This window comes from Panthera tigris, chromosome A1 (assembly GCF_018350195.1).
Source record: "Panthera tigris isolate Pti1 chromosome A1, P.tigris_Pti1_mat1.1, whole genome shotgun sequence".
Lineage (NCBI taxonomy): Eukaryota > Metazoa > Chordata > Mammalia > Carnivora > Felidae > Panthera > Panthera tigris.
This window is the reverse complement of record NC_056660.1, coordinates 122,731,672-122,751,713: the sequence shown is the minus strand read 5'-3', so window position 1 is coordinate 122,751,713 and position 20,042 is coordinate 122,731,672. Positions and strand designations below refer to the sequence as shown.

General features: G+C 38.0%; 1 protein-coding gene and 1 pseudogene across 1 annotated transcript in view; both read right to left on the bottom strand.

Annotated features, from left to right (window-relative positions):
* Nucleotides 1-20,042, bottom strand: part of SPINK5 (serine peptidase inhibitor Kazal type 5) — a 95,810-nt gene that overhangs the window by 64,712 nt on the left and 11,056 nt on the right. The window contains exons 2-4 of the mRNA XM_042959130.1: nt 8,281-8,306; nt 4,283-4,410; nt 2,305-2,377 (exon numbers count right to left, since the gene is read on the bottom strand). Of these exons, the coding sequence (XP_042815064.1) occupies nt 2,305-2,377; nt 4,283-4,410; nt 8,281-8,306 (227 nt within the window). The remainder of the gene's footprint in view (nt 1-2,304; nt 2,378-4,282; nt 4,411-8,280; nt 8,307-20,042) is intronic.
* On the bottom strand, nt 13,178-13,792 carry LOC102948620 (annotated as a pseudogene).

The following is a 20,042-nucleotide window of genomic DNA, read 5'->3' as shown; positions in this document are numbered from 1 at the left end:
ATAAACTGTTTATTTGTAATATAGGGGGGAAATATAGGTCTATACATAGGTAAGTCAACTTTGAAAAAGATGAATTAAGAAAGGGGACCTGCCTTATTAGTTATTAAAGCAATGAACTCATCTAAACAGAATAGGTAACTCAGGAACACATACATACACACATATGAACTTAATATCCTACACAGTTCGCAACCTAAATCATAAATAAATGAATCAATCAAGTAAAAAATAAAGTCTCTACACAGACCAAATACATTAAAGATTATGAGGAATTAGACGAGGGTGGTAGAAATGAAAATGGTAAAAAGGAGTCATACTTGGGATATACTTTGGAGGCAACACCAATGACAGTTGTAGATGGACTGGATATTAGAGTTGGAAAGTGAAAAAATGACATACTAGTGAAGTAGAAATTGATGATGCAAGAGAGAAAGGATTTCTGTAGGAGGAAAATTCTTGAACTGGAAGAGCACCTTATTCTGAAAGTGAGTATCAGGGTTGATTTTTGATGGGAGGAATCTAAGCACAAAAAGTGGATAGATTTTTCTCTCTTATAGTAGACAGAAAGTAAGAACAAAAACAGTGTAATTACATGAACGATTCAAACACAAATAAGTAAAAATCTAAACAGAAATTATCTGAAAGGCCCAGAGACAAATATGAACTACCTTAATTTACAAGTACTTTCCTAGGTGGGAAAAAAGTAACCATAAGAACTTAAGAGGTAAAAATTATAACTCAGGCATAAAATGATAACAGAAAGGTATAATGTCTTCAAATTCCAAAATTTTATTTCTTAAAATTCCTACTTGATTAAAATTCAGCAAATATATGCCTACATGTGAAAACATCTGACTAGCAATATTTAGAAATATTTAGAAATTTTGTTAAAATTGGTATGTTTGCGTAATTCATTTTTTGGTTTGTATTTCCTTGTATTTTATATTTTAAAACATCACTGATTAGTTTCTCATGAAGGAGAAAGATGGGGAAGAGAAGGTGGAGGAGAATAGATCTTACTGAAGGAGGCTCTCTCTAAATGTGACCAGTAAGGGCAGAATTGGAACTTACCAGTAAACCTTTCTGATCTCCACAGACTTTACAGAGCACAGAAGCAGCTCGCTTTTGCTCAGATAAAGGATTTTCAGGGATTGACCAATTGAGTGGTGACTGTGTTATTGTTTTGGAAGTGAGATTGGTTGAGTTCAAGCAAAGAATTTGGATGACTAGGTTTACTGTGGAGGCTAAGATTCTCAGACAGACCTGAGTAACGTTGACAGGGAAAATTTTAGCTCGGTTAGCCCAGGGATATTACAGCAATTTGGGTGTGCCTCCCCTGACTGATTATTTTAATTATGTGTCAGGGACAGGAGTGGAGGAGAAAGAAGATGTTGGAAAAGAAGCTACAGAGGAGATCTATAGTGATATGAGTTGTCAGGATTCCTAGTGGTAACCCCAGCTTTGTCAATAACTTACTGTGACACGGTGTACCCTAGAAATTTCCCTTAATCTGGGTCTAGAATTCTTATTTTTTTGTAGAAATACAAAAATTGTGTATACATAAAAAATAAAAAGTGAAATCATTGTGTGGTGGCTGGCAGCTGTATGGTTTCATTTTATTTGATTTTTTATCAAAAAAAATTTTTTTTTTACCACAGAGCACTTTTCTCAAACAAATATTAGCCTGTATTCCAATCTACGAAATAGATACAAATAAGCAACTCTAGTTGAGTTAGGGAAACTACAGGTATCAGAAAGGACATGAGTAGGAAATAAAAGAAGGAAAGAAAAAACAAAGAAAAGGAATTAGATGCCTGCTAACACGTGTTAAACCTTGTACTTGGCTTTTTAAACCTAGTTTTTCATTTGGTCCACATTCCATTTCACAGATGAAAAAACTGAGACGCAGAGACACATAAATTGTCCAAGTGACATAGACAATAAATAAGAATTCTGAGATTTGAACTTAGTTCTAATAGTTCCATGAAGGCTCTTGGTGAAGCCGAGACAGGACAGGAGGAATGAGAAATGGCTATGGAAGGCAGACATCACACTCACTTACTCCACCTCTTAGCATCTGTCAGTGCCCAAAATGTTTTCTGAGAGTTAGGTCATGGGTTGGGCATAGGGACAAGCTGTACCAGATAGTTAGCCCACCCCTGGACTAAGCCATGTTCCCTCCCTTCCTAAGTAGTTGGCTTCACAACAGGTATGACCTAGTAATTAGGAAATAAACAAATAGTTTTAAATAGTCAAACATAATCTTGAAAGTAAATATGACAAGTTGACTTCAAATAATCTCACCGTTTCTGGGGCATCGGCCTGAGTGGCTCTTGTTAAATGCCTAGCCCTCTTCTGGGATTTTGCTTGTTTTTCCCTGGAAGAGAGCAAGGAAGAGCATAGCTTGCTTAGATATGTTTTCCCAATTTGGGGGATAATAGCATACATGTCAAACTTAATTTTGACTCTTACCCTGAGCTCAATCAGGTATATCAGAAGTGAGGTACATGCAGAAATGAGCCAAGGTACCATAAATGTCTCCTCAGTACTGAAAAATATCTCAGATATGGTTCCACAGAAGGCAAGAATCTTTACCTTTAACTGCATAATGACTACTCCCCCACCCCTTTCAGTGCTTTCAACATCTAGGTGGTCACCAACTCTAAAAGCCATCTCTGCCATTGTTGGAATAGTCTCTTTGAAAGACCATGTTCACACTGAACCAAAATCTGTCTGTTTCTGGTTCTACACTCTAAGGTCCCACAGAGAAAATTCAGAAATTTGAGGATAGCTTTTATGCCTTGCACAGTTTCCTTTCCAGACTAAGAAACCGAGTTTATTCCGACATAATTTAAGTAAGTGATAAAAATAATAATTGAGTGAATGACTTCAAAGAGATAAACTGCCTTGTATGTCTCAAGGCATTCTACTTTTGTTTTAAATTATTTTTCAATAAATGTACTAGGTTCATAGTTTCAGTCTCCTGTCAAGACAATCCTATGTAACAAGGAGGAAGCTTTGTAGTAACTAATACAACTGCTAGTTTACATTCAGGGTTCAAGAGAATAATTTGCCATAGGTCTCCCCCCATCCCCACCTAAATCTTGATCTTTTTCCTTCATCTTCCCCCAGTTTCTTCACTAGCAGCAGCATGTGTGATCATGGCTTCATTATCCCAATATTATTGACTATGTCAAATTAAATCCCCTGAGATTTAATTAGCATTTAAAAAGCTAATTATAATATAATTATCTTAAATGGATCAGCTTAGTGTTGGCTTAGTATCAGTGTTGAAGTTTTGATGGTGGTCAGAAATTAAAGATGACCTCCCTATTCAAAAACAAAATAGAACACTTTGATTTGAGGATTTTCTATTGATAACAAGCCTTCTTCCACCTTTGGGTGTCATCAAAGAGAAGGAAGTCAAGTTAAGAAGCATTACATGGATGTTGGTAAACTTTCAGGACACTCAGCCTTTCTGAGCTGCCGGGATGTAGAAAATAAAATTAATTCTTTAGACCTTTTCATCCTACTGTAATCCCAGGTGTCTACAGACACTGGCAGCTCACAGGGTCAGAGTGCAAGATGTGTCCTGCTTAAAGCCTTCTACTGTTTGGCTGCCATAAGGAGAGCCTGGCATCATTCCCAGGGTGGGGGGGGGGGGAGTGGCTTTTCTCACTCCTGAGGGTACCACAGAGTCAGGGCTTAACACATCTAAGAATTCTTTTTTCCTAGAGTCAGGAAACTCAAACTGGAACTATATCCTTAAAAGACTATTAAGTGCTACATAAGGTATTAACCCTCTACCCTCTGGAATGTTTTAGAATACCATTTGAGTGATTTAAAAATCTTTCCAGGAGGCACCTGGGCGGCTGAGTCAGTTAAGGGTCCACCTCTTGATTTCAGCTCAGGTCATGATCTCGAGGTTAGTGAGATCAAGCTCCACGCAGGGCTCTGCGCTAACAGTATGGAGCCTGATTTGGACTCTCTCTCCCTCTTTCTCTGCCCCTCTTCTGCTCCCTAGCGTGGTCTCTCTCTCTCTCTCTCTCTCTCTCTCTCTCTCTCTCTCAATAAATAAATAAATAAATAAATAAATAAATAAATAAAAGTTAAAAAAAAATCTTTCCAGGTAGGAGGTACTTATCCAACTTCTGCTAAGCATTTTTATTTAACCATTTAGATTTAGAAAAGTACATTTGATGGGATATAAAAAGAATACATTTACTATTTCAGAGAATAGCTGGTAACTCAAACACTCAAAAGAACGAGAACTTTTACTCACAGTATCATTTTGCATGTGGCACACCTGCTGATGAATGCTATTCCATCCGGGCTTTGAAAAAGTTTTTTATCTTGGGAACAAAATAATTTTCCATTTTTCATCAATGCCCGATATTCATTGCATGTTTCCTAAGGAAAAGATTTAAAGAACTGTGTTTACTGAAGCTCATAAAACCAAGGCTTTACCTTCTAAGAAGAACTTCCTTGAGCAATATTATTTAATGACCACTACCTGATTTCTATCGAAGCCAATCACTCAATTGACACAAATAACACGAATTCAAATAATGACTGGATTGTCCCTTGGGGATTGAAAATCCACTTAATAAGCATTCATCTAAAACAACGAGTAAAATGGAAAGACCTGACCTCATATTCCAGGGCTGTCATTCCCAAGCCCAATAGCCTTCTCAAATTAAGTTCTCAATGGCTAACTTACCCTATCTGTAAAAACAGGATATAATTTCATATGTTTCATATGTCTTGTGAACATTAAATATTATAAGTATGTGAAACATTCAAAGGTGCTTGATACATAGTAAATAATCAATAATTACATTCCTCTCCCCTCTTCTTCCTCCTTTATTATTATTGTTGCTATTATTATTATTATTGGAATATGATGCATATAAGATACCCAGCACACAGTAGGTCAATAATAATTGCTGTCAAAAGGAACATGAAAAGACTACTGAAAAGGTAAATTCAATATATTTCATGGAAGGCTTTCTGTATGTCACTATTTTCTAGGAACTTAAAATCAATGGTGCATTTGCACTATCTCATAAAGTACTAATTTAATATGTCATACTTGCTATCAGTTTAGAAAATCCACTAGGTATTTAGAGCAAGCCTTTAGAATGTAAGTTCTGTGGGGTTTTTATTTTGTTTTGATTTTGCCAAAAAAAAAAATACTGCCTCAAGATGTTTACATAAGAAAAAAAAATTAAACGATGCTTTTGTGTCCAACTCTGACAAATACAACCTCTTCAAAAGAATTGATCATAGAATTCTGTCCAGCCTCCTATATCTTTATAATAATCATTCAATAAGTTAACAAAAAGTCATTACAATATTAATATACTTTGCTAAGTGCCATGTATATAGCTAGATGCATGGATAGAGCAATGATGCAGGAGCATCCTTGCCTGAATTGTGCTTACCATCTAATGGATACTAATGGATAATGATGTACTTCACCTAGCTTCTTTAACATGGGAGGCAGTTGGTAGCACTAGCAGAATAATTAATGGAGAAGAGGAATAAATAAATAATATCAGTGACAAGCCCTGGGAAATTTTGCTAATGGTGACCTACTAAAATACCTCAGAAAATGATTATCACCACCCAGTGATGTTATCTGAGTAGCACAGTAATAATTTCTGGCAACTGACTGATGACTAGGCCGCTTGAGCTCTGTGTAGTCTCTGATTCTATAGTATCTTTTTTTTTTTAAGTTTATTTATTTATTTATTTTGAGAGAGAGAGAGAGTGCATGAGCAGGGGAGGGGCAGAGGGAGAGGGAGACAGAACCCCAAGCAGGCTCTGTGAGCCTCACAAACTGTGAGATCATGACCTGAGCCGAAACCAAGAGTCTGACGCTTAACCAACTAAGCCACCCAGGAGCCCCTGATTCTACAGTATCTTATGCCAACATGGAAAGTTACTGCTTAGCTTGCCAGACATAACTGATTCTAAAAAGTCTAGATGCAACTTTGTCATAGAGAGAAGAGCCTGGTATTTTTTGTGATGGAAACATATCCCTTGTGAGTTAAGATAAAACTCAATGCTATTTTTCTGAGTTGTGAAATAATCCAATGGATTCTCTTGGCAAACAGAAAAAAGGCCATAAAAATTAAAAGCAGGAGGTGGGTTTTTCCCTGGAAAAACCTTTGGCTTGTTTTCATTTTGTTTTTTTTTTGCTATTGTTGTTGTTGTTCATGTCTTCTCCACATGTCTCAGAAAAACTAAAGCCCTCCAGGGCCAAGCTCTTTCCTTTACTGGCTCTGACATAGCTCATTGTCTTCTACTGTCTCTCCTCCAATATCATAATACAATCCCCCGGGAGCTGGCATCACCTCCATTCTGTGTTAGGGCACTAACAAGGTGCTTTTGACTATAATAACCCTTCTGTGATAACAAATTTAAATGTATGGTAAAGATCCTTGCAGATGACTACAGTCATTTTCTGTGCTGTTCCGGGTCATGTTTATAACATTCAACATGCTTTTCTGGAGCTGTCAAGAACTCAAGCTACTGAATTTGGAAAATAAAAATTCCAGGACCATAAGAAACATTAAATCAATACTTCTCATTTCTGACAAAATATACAAAGATTGCTATCAGAAATATTTCCAGAGACATAATTATTTCTTTGTGTTCTTCTTGCCTATGCCAACATAAAGGGTGGCTAAATTTATTTTTAAAAGAAATAGAGTTTGTACAAAGTCCCAGTTGCAAAATTGCCTGGATGGCTCAGTCGGTTAAGCGTCCGACTTCAGCTCAGGTCATGATCTCGCAGTTAGTGGGTTTGAGCCCCGCATCCAGCTCTGTGCTGACAGCTCAGAGCCTGGAGCCTGCTTCAGATTCTGTGTCTACCTCTCTCTCTGCCCTTCCCCTGCTCATGCTCTGTCTCTCTCTCTCTCTCTCCTTCAAAAATAAAAACATTTAAAAATTAAAAAAAAAAAATAGAAATATCTATCAGAAATCACCACTCTATCATAGAGTCTGAAAAAGCAAATTATGGCTTCATGCACAGTGATATTTATACAATACTCTTCTTTTTGCCAGTATAAAACATGCAAGTGAGCATGCTCTCTGACTCCTTCAAATCCAAGTTTTTTCTACTCTACCCTACTACCCTACTTATTCCATAGAGGTTTCTGAGCCTCTCCTCAGACAGCAAACTTAGATGAAATAATAGAGACTACGGTGAAATTTTCTACAGGGGGTGCCTGGGTGGCTTAGGCAGTTAAGTGTCTCATTCTTGATTTTGGCTCAGGTTATGACGTCACGGTTGGTGAGACAGAGCCCTGAGTCAGGCTTTGGACTTCAGATCTTTGTTTTAATGCTGTCTTTTTAGAGAAAACTTCTTGACTATCCTAAGAAGAACTGATACTACCTCCATCCCCAGAAATTCCTACCTTCCATCCTACTTCATTTTTCTTGTGACACTAATCATTATTTAATGTGCTATACATTTTATTAATTGACTCATTAACTTGTCTGTTTTTCTCCACTAAGATGCAAGTTCCACAAGGACCGGGTTCCTGTCTGTTTCCTTACTTTCCAATATCTCCAACATCTCAAACAGGGTCTGACAAATGGTAGATGCTGAGTAAATATTTATTGAATGAAATACATACACTGACATACATATACGAATATATACTAGGTAGAGACAACCCCTTTATACACAATAATCACAAGAGCACTCACTTCAGCTTTCTATGTATGTTGTTACTTTTTCAGGTGTTAAACTGAACAATACTAATTCACTGGTATGTTTATGGAATTTTTTTTAAGTTTATTTATTTGGAGAGAGACAGAGAGAAGACATGGGGGGTGGGGCGGGGGGGGGGTGGCGCGCAGAGAGACCATCGCAAGCAGGCTCTGTGCTGTGAGCACAGACCTCAACCTGGGGCTCGAACTCACAAACTGTGAGATCATGACCTGAGCCGAAACCAGCAGTCAGAAGCTTACCAACTGAGCCACCCAGGTGCCCCTGTTTATGGAATTTTGAAGCACTCCTTTAGCATGGTAGATTGCCTCTTACAGACATCCATCATCATTTGTACATTGATATGCGTGTCTGTGTGTGTGTGTGCGTCTGTATGATTCATGTCTTCCTTCATAAAGACTTGTTTCTGTTTTTAACGAAAGCTATTAGTACCTATCAGTATAATATGTCTGTATTATTAACGTGAAGGTGTTGGCCACAGATCATTTTTCTTTAGAGATCTTGGAATGGATTCAATGAACAGAAAAAGCAGGACTAACCTGATTTTCACCCTCACTGGCAGCATCTGGGACAAAAATATAGAAACCAAAGTTAAGGGAATGTAAACTATTCAATAAACAAACAATTCACTCAGTGCAGTGTCTTGCTTATTTTAATGGCAATATGTTATAAAACCACAAATTGTTTTTGAACACATTAAAACTTACGATGGCAAATAAAATGAAGGCACTGCACCAAGAAATCAGCACGTACACTCACAGAGGTCCAGTCACTCATAAAAGTCTAAATTACTTTGGAAAATAATACTCATATACTTTCTTACCCCCTCAAAATATCTGATTTCAAAAAGATCCTTTCACAGAAAAGTATGAGAGACCTCTCTTAAAATTATAATGTAACAAATACCAAGTATATCACAGCAATTATAATTTAAAAGTATAGTGTAGCGTAAAGTTTATATCATATATACACATAAAATTAAATTTTCTCAATTCTGGCAACTCTGCCTCCTTATTACAGCTACAAGAATTAGAGATTTGACAAAAATTAAGAATGATTAAAATCCCAAGCTATTATACTCTCTTATTAACAGACTCCAGCGCCCCCCTTTTTTAATGTTTATTTTTTGAAAGAGAGAGGGCGAGCGGGGGAGGGGCAGAGAGAGAGGGAAACACAGAATCTGAAGCAGGCTCCAGGCTCTGAGCTGTCAGCACAGAGCCGGTGCGAGGCTTGAATCCACAGACAGCAAGATCATGACCTGAGCCAAAGTAGGTTGCTTACCCAACTGAGACACCCAGGCGCCCCAACAGACTCCCTTTTGTACCTACACACTTATTTTAGGAAAGTGACATCATTTATGTATAATAATCTCCAGACTCTTCATCTCTGTGATTTTCTTTTAAAAAATGCAAATGCTTCAGAGAAGATTGAGCCTAGGCAATTCATGTTTCCTTCAAATTCAAATAGCAAGTGCAAAAACTTACCTTTCACTTCTTATAAAAGTCTCTTACCCTTTAGGAGAGATGCTCTCAGTTCATTTAGGATTTGGTAATACAAAAATAAAATATACTAGAAGGCACTGCTACTTTAAAATAGGAATAGATGATTGAATTTTATTTTTAATTGTTTATATATAGTACTATATATATATGAAATATACATCTACATTTTAAATATCTACTACATACATAATTCCTATCAGTATGAATTGATGTAGTTGGTTATGGGAAGATGAAGAAGAATCTATTAGCTTTTCAGAACTAATAAAGAATTAATAGAAGGATTTCTCATTGGTAAAAATTCAGATTATGTCAAACTACTTGCCATTTCTAAAGATAACAACATATTTATTAAGCCACATATGTAATCCTTCAAAACTCTGTCCGGCAAGATATTTCAAGATTATACATACACACATACATATATACATACAAACACACATTTCAGGAGTAGGGGGAGGGAGACAAGTCCCTGCCTAGGGCTTTACCATGTGTGGCAAGAGGCTCAGATTACATGCAAATTGCTCACCTTGTATAAGGCAAACAGCCAGGGTCAGAAGCATTGGCACTGTGGCTATCTTCATGTTGAAGATGATGTAAGTTGGTTACAAGTCTGCTCCGTGCATTGCTCACCAGCTGGTGCTCTAAGACTGAACCCGTGGAGATGCAGCCTACTTTTTATATATACTGGCAAATACTGGTGACACCCACAACAACAACCAATATTATAAAACCAGTTGTTCAAGGTCGTGCTAGACTTAATACACCACATCAATTTAGTTTCCATCCTTTAGCATCCTGTCAAGGGAGCAGATTTGAACCGATAATGTTTATTTCTACAGTTCTAATATGTTTTCATGATACCTCCCCCAAAAAGCGATAGATTGAATCCAAGAATGTCATTAAAGTTTAATACTCCACGGTAATTAGTATCTAAGAACTGAATTCTTCACCAAGACCAGACACATTACTTTTCAGACAAACATGTTTCTAACTGGGCTCCCTTCATAAGTGGGAGGGGAGGGAAAAGGACAGATGGATTACCCTACTAGTCAGAGACTTACAGATTCCCACATCTGGAGAAAGTTGCCTGTAGTGAGAGAAGCTGTTGCTTCCATCCGCAGATGTTTTGAAGTGTCTCAATTCAGTGCCATGGACTCATGTACAAGTTAGAATTAACAACCCACAGAGCTAACCCAGCAAGATTCTAACACTGAGTACATGGGAAAGCTGAAATTCAGAAAAGGAACACTGACTTTCCCCAGAACACACAGTTTAGAAGGAAGACTCAAGGGTGGTACTTGAAGAAGACCACAAGTTCAACACTTTTTTCAACTTTTTTCATGGCTTCCATCACGCATTAGTAAAGGCAGAAACTGTGTGAAATCAAAGCTTGCACATAACTACTTTTAAAAATTCTCAACCTGAAGGACATTTTACATTCTAAGGTCTCACTTTTTGGTTTAACCAAACATCGTAATCATAAACATTAGAGTCTCCAGCTTTAAGTTTCCACAACCCATCACTCCCCAAATGACTGTTTGAAAAACTTGTCTCAACCAATTTTCTCCTAAATTTAGTTTACTCCTATGTTGACTCATTATTTAGTCTCCCAAGGAGGAAAGAAAGAATAAAGTATTTAAAAATACGAATATATCAATGTAACATTTTTCTAGAGATAGTATCTTCTCCTTAGTTCCTTCTTCCATTTTACAAGTAATGCCTTTTGTCTACCTGCTTACTCTACTCCAGTAGCTCAAGAAAGCACCTGAAAAATTATGTAAAAATGGTTGAAGCCAGAGCCCAACGGTTTGATTCCAGTACTCCAAAGGGTCTCTACATTCATAGAGGGAAAGTTTTAAACTTTATGGGATCAAAACCCTTTTAAAGGTTCTTCCAGAAAACTGATCTAAGGCTAGCCAATTTGAGAATGATGTCAATATTCTGGAGACCATCAAAGCCAGAGTATTTCCTTTTCTTTTTTTTTTAATGAAATAACTTATTTCCTATAAAAGTATAATCATTGGTTTCAAGGTCTGTGGTTTGTTTCTTCCAATAGTTTTGTAAAATGAGTGTCTACGGAAAGCAAATTCAAACTGCATTACTGTTATAGATTAGAAAATTGATATCCATCATGGCGTAATCGAAAGAGAATGGAACAGAGAGTCAGGAAATTTGTTTCTATTCCTGTCTTTGCAACCTTACAGCGCAATGGAAATGAACTTGGCTTTGACGTATGGTAGACGTGGGTCCAAATCTTGACTCATCGGTTACTAGCTATGTTGCCTTGGGCAAATCACTTATTTTCTCTTGGCCTCAGTTTCCCAATATGCAAAACAGGGGTAATAAAATTGCAGTATACAATTGTTGTAAGAGTTAGAGGAAATTCTTTGTGTGTGTGTGTGTGTGTGTGTGTGTGTGTGTATGTGTAAGGCTTAGAATAATTTTGAGTATAGTGATAAGTCTTATAGTTAATTATAGTTGGTTTTGCATTTTTATGTTATTATAATGGTGTAGGTGTATTAGTTAATGTCAAAGATCCCAAGAAAAGTCAATATCACTTGGACATGGACCTCAACAACAGATTTAAGTTTACTCATCATGGAATCACACCCCCAACACGTTCTGAACTAAGATTAAAAAGTCAAGATATAAGTTCTCCTTTTCATTTTATTATATTCTCTTTCTTTTTTTTAAGTTTTATTTTAGACAGAGGAAGCGTGCACACATGCACAAGTTCCAGCAGGGGAAGGACAGAGGGAAAGAGAGAGAGAACCTTAAGTAGGCTCCACACTTGGTGTGCGAGCCTGACTTGGGGGTCGATTCCACAACCCTGGGATCATGACCTGAGCTGAAATCAAGAGTTGGACCTTCAACCAACCGAGCCACCCAGGCATCCCCATTTTATTATGCCCTAAACCACAATATCTAAAACAAATCAGACCATTTGCTGTTTAAAACTTGTCAAAGTCATTGCAAGATTTCAGTCACCATTGATTCCTTAGCTTTTTCTGTACAAGTGTCTTCTAAATATTGACACACAAGTACTGATTTTTTATTTTTTATCTGCTCTGTCAATTCATATGAAATGGGACCCAACAATACACTCTATTACTGGTGATAAGGAAGTTTAATGCCTTAAAGTAGAATTGGTGACTGTGTAATATGCTCCGATGAACCCCAAACCTGGCCCAAATGGATAGTATTCCCAGGAGTGGAAGTGGTGTGAAGGCAGAACAAAAGAACCAAAAAATTATTGCATCTCTAAAGAATCTCTGCTATGAGGAAAGGTTGAGGAGTTGGTTTCCTTCTTACTGGAAAAGTGCTCCTCAATGACACCCAGTATGTCTGAAATGATGAATAAGAAGTTTGGAATGGATAGCCTCTTCTATGAGGAGAGGGAGCCAAAAGAAGATTCAATGAGCACTCCCAATATTGGAAGGAAAACCAGTTGCCTCTTGACATCAGGGCTTTTTCTCCATTTCATTTCAGGAATGTTCTAAATCCAGAGGTGATTCATCACATACTCTGTTAGTTACTCCATGTTTCTGACAACCACAACATTTAAATTCAAATGAATGGGATTGAAGTTTTAGAAAAATGGGGTTTGGGTTATGAGAGTACTTTTGTGTGTGAGTGTGGTTCTGAAAACTGTTTTTCTTTATTGTTATTTTACAATGTACCATGAAAACCTCTTCCATGCACATGAGTGAAAATGTCCTACTGACAGAGAACACTGCAGTTGGATCAAAAGGCTGCTGGCAACAAGAGTGCCAGCTAAAGCAAGGTATCAGCTAAAGGTTAAAGCCAAAGTTTAGCTAATGCTAAAGCAAAGTATCAGCTTAAGGTTAAAGCACATAGCATGGCAAATGCCTGCCAGGGAAAGCAGAGTCAGCAATATTTTCATCAGAGAAATCAGAATTTAAGACCAAAGGCATTAGAGATATGGGATATCATGTAAGCCCACTTGGCCCCTACCTCCACCCGTGACTTTCCTGACACCCATGGTCCCCTTGGCGAGAATGGATCCCGTACATCTCTTTGCATCCAATGTAAACCACCCATTTTCTGTTTTTTCCTTAGCTCTTCCTGAGCCCTTGACATATCTCCACGTTCTCTCATCATCTCCTCGAGTGCCCTTTCTGTAAGTCCTCCTGATAATCCTTGGGGGAATCGTCTGTTCCCCTGTCCGTTTTTCTTTTTGCTTTCCTGGGCATGTCATCTTCAGCCAGGCGTTTTTCCGCATCCCACAGCTCGCTCTCAGGATTTGCCTGGGATTCTGGCTTGCTCTCACACTGCGGCCTTCCCTCATTCTCGGACTTGCCGGCTTTTCTTGCTTTCCCCCATCTTCTGGTTGTCCCTCATCATCTGGCTGTCTCCCATTCTGGAACCTTCCCTCATGCCCTGGCTTCCCCCTCCACTTCCAGCTTCTCTTCCTCATCGGATTTCCCTTCATCTTCCGGCTTTAGCCTCGCTTCCAGCTTTCCTTTCTTTTCATCATAGAGTTTTTTCCATGTTGACATTTCCCCTTTTTTCCTGCCCTGCAGGGAACCTGGACAGGTTCCTCTGTCCCTTCTAGTCTTGCAGAGTGCTGGGGACTGACGCGGAGGAGCAGGCCGGCAGGCCCCCGCGTCCTCTGCCTCCGGAAGCGCGCCCTCCTCCCCTCCCCCGCCAGCGTTCAAGGAGCAGGTTCTGCGCAGGTGCAGGGACGCGCCAGCAAGGCAGGCAGGGAGCGTGCGTAGTTTTCCTTAAATTCCAAATTCCATCTTTTTTTTTTTCTTCACTCTTTCAATTATTCATGAAACATGTAGAACCTTTTTTCTTCTCATGAAGAAGGAACGAAGCTAGAGTACAAGAAGTATAAACTTTACAGTTCAAAACACGTATCAAGTGGTCCAGAATCTGAATTCACGTCAAGGATATTGACACACAGGAAAGAGATGAGAAAACTATAAAAGCAAACGAGATTTTGTAGACCAGTAGTGTTGCTAAAGGCCAAATTTATTTCCTAAATCCGAAGTTATCAGACTGTGGTTCAAATCTTCTTTTTCTATGTAGAGATATCCTTGATGATGACCATAGTTTAATAAATAACTATAGTCTCTTAAGATAAAATCACTTTCTGCATTTTCAAAACAATCTGCCATTATTAGCTGTCTTGATTTGTTTATGCAATCACGTGAGGTAGCAAAGTACGTGTTATTCTTTTCTTACCTGCCCCAGATGGTAGCATGAATGAACCCCAGATCAGGAACTAGCTTGGAAAGTAATCCCAGCCTTGCCTCTTGCTCACCTTATACACCCGATAAAGCTCTCCCAGAGCCTTTTAGGGAGTTCAAAGAGAATCTAGACATTATAATGCTGTAAACTAGGGACAGCATGCTACTGATCATTTAGTTCTTCTCATGCCTGCTCTCACACACTCATACAATTGCACACATACACACACAAAACCATTCACCCATAATGGCTTGGGCAAAATAAATGTGTTGCGATCATGACTGTAAAGTATATACCCTAATAGATCTTAGAAGATGAAGTAATTTACTTCTTATTTTCTTATCCGTAATTTCCTTTCCTATAATTCTCATATTTTTCCCCATTAATTTAACAGGTCTGTCTGTATTCTCTTTTTTGAAAGATGCTAACTGGAAAACAGCCTTCACCCACCTTCTTATCTTGCACTGTTCCATTAACAGCTAACTTCACTCCCTCTCTGGAAATTCCCCTCTGTTTGTCCACAAAGCCTTAGAAACTATAGAGATAAGCATCTCATTTTATCTAAGAACAAGATGGGATGGGCACTGTTTGATCACAGACCCTACTATTTATAGATATTGTTGCTTTTATTAGATTAGGATTAAGAAAACAGGAAAGTTTCAATACCTAATTTTTAACTGGATTAACTTTTACATACTGGGTTATATTTGTTCTAAAATACAATATCCCTACAGTTGATGCTACTAGAACCACTGCTCCATGACTCCACACTGTCCATCACCTGGAAATTCAGTACATTCTGGAGTCTCCTAGGAGTCATTCTGACTCTACAAAACAGAAGTTTGTGGAGCTATGGTCCTTGGGAAAAAAATCACAGTGAATTACTTTGAACTAGCTAGTATAATGAATTTTGTTGAAAGAACATTGTGTATTTTATATGTGAAATATTTATGTGTCTATGTATACAGTAAGCAAGAACAAAATTGCTATAAGTAAAATTCTGAAAAGATAATCTGTGTTTTTGATTTATATATCTGTATAAAATTATTTGCAAAGAAATATAAAATTTGCTAGCTTTTTTTAATTAAAAATTTTTTTAATGTTTATTTTTGAGGCAGAGAGAGACAGAGCATGAGTGGGGGAGGGGTGGAAAGAGAGGGAGACACAGAATCTGAGGCAGGCTCCAGGCTCTGAGCTGTCAGCACAGAGCCAGATGAGGGGTGTGAACTCGTCAACCACGAGATCATGAACTGAGCCGAAGCCAGCCGCTCAACCGCTCAACCGACTGAGCCACCCAGGCGCCCCTAATTTGCTAGCGTTTACTGTATACTAACTGACAGGTATAACAGAAAACCTAAAAGGAAACTATTTTGTTCTTTTTTTACAGGTAAAGAAATCGAGGTTTGGTAAAATTCTGTAACTTTCTCAAGGTCGTACAGCCTATAAGAAGTAGTTTTTACATTGCAAGTAAAGGCAAACTCCAAAGCCCATGCTCTTAAATATCGCACTGTAGAGACCATGTTACCTACACCTGTAATTAACTTATCTCAGATACTCACTGTTATAGTCTCACTTGTGTCCCTCCAAAATTCATATATGAAGCCTTAACACTCAATACCTCAGAATGTGACTGCATTTGGAGATAGGTCCTTTAAAGAGGTGATTAAGTTAAAATAAGGCCATTAGGGTTGGGCCCTGACCCAAACTGACCATTGTCCTTATAAGAAGAGATTTGGACACGCAGGGACACACCAGTGAAGCATGCGCACAGTGACTTACACCAAGCACCTGGCTTGTAGGTGGTTAAGCTGAGAGTCGTATCTAGGTCTTAAGACTTGAAAAATTTCATTCAATCAAGTAACACATTGATTGTGTCATGTGACAATCTTTATTCATTAGACAGAAAAAAGCAATAAAGGGATGAATAGTAAGCTTGAAATCAGAGAGTTCTAGGGTATAGGACCAAATGATTTAAAAAGTTAAAAATGTGAGTCCAAAGTGAGGTGCTATGGTATTCCAGCAGATTGCATAGTACTCCCACATGAATACAACAAATATTGACTAAATGCCTACATTTGCCTGGCACTGTGTGAGAGGCTAGTGTTAGATTTGTGAATAAAAAGTCATTACCTCTATCTTTAAGAGGTTATGGTCTAGTGGAAGTGGTGGAAAACAATCATACAAATGATTGTTCAGTCAAATCTGTGAAAGTGTTTTTTAAAAAAATGTCCATGGAGTAAAGCCAGTATATTAGCACAGGTATTTAGCCTCTGAAGGGGGATTCCCTGATGAAATCAGGCTCAATTTAAAAAAAATGATCTGGGATTATAGGTATTCCAACTCACCTATCTGAAAAATTCACACAATCAGAATGCATCATTCCTTAAATAACTATGAGAGCCTAAGTTTTGCTCTGGTAATTTCTTTTATCTGATATTTTCAGTTTTTACTGTATCACTAGTTAGTTATCTAACAGCTAGGCAGGAGTTGAAATTAAAATTGAATGTGAAAGTGATTTTGAATCTAGTGGGTTTTTGGTTTATTTTGAGTGATAACTCCCAGGTGATATTAATGCGTTTCAAAGCCTCACTAAAAAACTAATCTAATTAAGAAAATATTTTTCCTTAAAAGTAATTTTAATATTTCTGAGTGAGGAGCTGTAAGTGGTGGACATTTATTTGCCAACCACAAGAACACTCTTGGAAAATGCAATAACTAGCTTTAGTCTATAGTATAAGATAGCAGTTATTTTTTCTCTCACTCTTAGAATATACTACTTATGCTTCTGGGAGAAGTGTTTCGTTTTGTTTTTAATTTTTTTTTAATGTTTATCTTTGAAAGAGTAAGAGACAGCATGAGCAGGGGAATGGGAGAGAGAGGGAGACACAGAACCCAAAGCAGAGGAGGAGCAGAGAAAGGGAGACACAGAAGCAGAAGCAGGCTCCAGGCTCTGAGCTGTCAGCACGGAGCCCAATGCGGGGCTCGAACCCACGAACCATGAGATCATGACCTGAGCCAAAGTCAGATGCTTAACTAACTGAGCCACCTAGGTTCCCCCGGGAGAAGTGCTTTTAAAGTGTACAGGAAATTATTTAAGAACTCTATGCAGTTACTAGCATTAATAAAGGTATCACCTTATTATTATACTGTACTTATATGTAAATTTTATTCCAGAATAATAATACTCATAGAATACTGTATAGTACAATACCAATTTGTACACAGTATAAATATGTGTACGCTGTTTATATTTTATATATTTGATCCTCATATTAACCCTTTAAAGTAAGTAGATAATTTGTTATTTCCATTTCATGGTTGGTAAAACTGAAAATCAGCACGATTGAATGATTTTTCCTCAAATCTATTAGCCAAAGAGTTGGCAAAGGAATTCATGTCTCTTGACTTTTATTCTGATATGGTTTTTTTTTCACTCTCATATTTGATAGATCTAAACACTAATTCAGTGATATTAGGAAAGAAAAGAAGGAGAGGGGTGCCTGGCTGGCTGGGTCGGTAAAGCATGCAACTCTTGATCTCGGGGTCATGAATTTGAGCCCCACGTTGGGCACATAGATTACTTAAAGAGAAAAAGAAAACTAAAAAAAGAAAAAGAAAAAGAGGAGAAAATGTTGAAAGAGTACGAAAGGGTGTTTTAAAATACATATTCTCATTTGGGCCTCATTACTAACCTGGTGAGTAGGTTAGACATATAATATTGTTAGTATCCCCATTTTACAGAAATTTAGAGAGATACAGGAAATTTCTCAAAGGCAGTAAATGGTTAAAGTTGGAATCAGACAGGAATTTAATGAATCAAGATTCTATTGTCTTTTTCCAATGACCTTTGGGTCTCCTAACAATGTAAAAGATGCTTAAAGATATACTTTTCAAAATTTCATTAGGAGGAAAATTATGAGAAGGCTTTGAGAAGACAGGTGGGAAAAGGAAAATACCTGCTTTATATCCTGAAAAGAGAAACACAAATTAGTATGTATGCTAAGGAGTTCACTGGTTTGTTTTTAAATGATAAGTAAGATTTATGTTCTGGCTACAATGGAGTAGTAACAGGGAAAGGATATTTCTTCCTACCTGAAAAAAAAAAAAAAAACCCAGAAAAACTACACAGTTTTCTGACATCGGACATCAGATAGTACAGGTCGGTGATCTCTGGGAGAGGGAACAAGTACAGAGTAAGCAATACCTACATTGCTCACTGTCTATAGACCATTTTCAGGCTGCTACACAGAGAGAGAAAACCCAGGCAGAGCCTAGCAGTTTCCCTAAATGCAGATACACAGCTGAGAGTTGGGGAGACCAAGGGAGTTAAAATTCACATGGCATGGGTGCCTAGGTGGCTCAGTCATTGGAGTCTGACTCTTCATTTCAGCTCAGGTCATGATTCCAGGGTAATGGGATTCAGCCCTGCTTAGTGCTCTGCACTGAGAATGGAACTTAAGATTCTCCCTTTTTCCTTCTGCCCCTCCCCTGCTTATGTGTGTGCACACACACTCTTTCTCTCTTTCTCTCTCTCAAGAAAAAGGAAAGAAAAGAAAAGAAAAAAATCACACGGCATGGACTAAGAGAAGAGAACTTCAAAGAAAGGTCTTCAGAGAGCTGCAGCAAATAATAGTCTTCAACTGAGAACTAAGAAGTAAATGTAATTGAGAAGGCTACTCAAGTCGAGGGGAAAAAAATCACCCTACAGGGAACAATATACAGAACTTAAACAGGAGAGGAGATACCTTGTATTTCATCAGTAAAAGGGAAAAACCTTGTCATTCAGTTAGTGATCTGAGAACGGTATTGCTCTAGCAGTGGGGCAAAATTAACCCCAAAGCCTGCTTTGGTTCCATCCAAAAAAACTTAAAATCAAGACTTCAAAGTATCAAACTATTTCCAAGTAACTTAACTGTGTCTCAGAACAAAGCTCAAGAACAGAGGAATACAAAAATATTTATCACCCAACAGAGTAAAGACAATGACTAGTCTACAATAAAAACTTAACAAAGTAATAGGAAATAGAACCTGTAATGAGAAGAAACATCAATAGAAAGAAATGGACTGCTGGGGCGCCTGGGTAGCTCAGTCGGTTGACTTCGGCTCAGCTCATGATCTCGCGTTCCGGGAGTTCAGCCCCGCATCAGGCTCTGCGCAGACAGCGGAGCCTGGAGCCTGCTTCAGATTCTGTGTCTCCCTCTCTCTCTGCCCCTCCCCCACACGCGCTCTGTCTCTCTCCGCCTCTCAAAAAAAAAAAAAAAATTAAAAAAAAAAAAAGAAAGAAATGGACTGGACTCAAGAGTCCAGTCAAAATGAAGTAAAATGTTTTAGGATTTTCCTGAACCATCTCCTACAGGTGGAGCCTGACAATGTCTGGGTAGGGAAGATCAATTCTCCAAAGTGCACCATAGAAGACCAGTGATTTTTTGGAAATGTGTGACTTGCTGGCATTTTGACGTCCTGCAAACCATGATAAGAGTATCATCCATTTGACAGCATTGTTAAGCAGATTGAGATGATTCTGTGAAAAAGCCAAAGCCACTATTATATTGGTAAGTGTGAATTACATAGTGAAGACTACT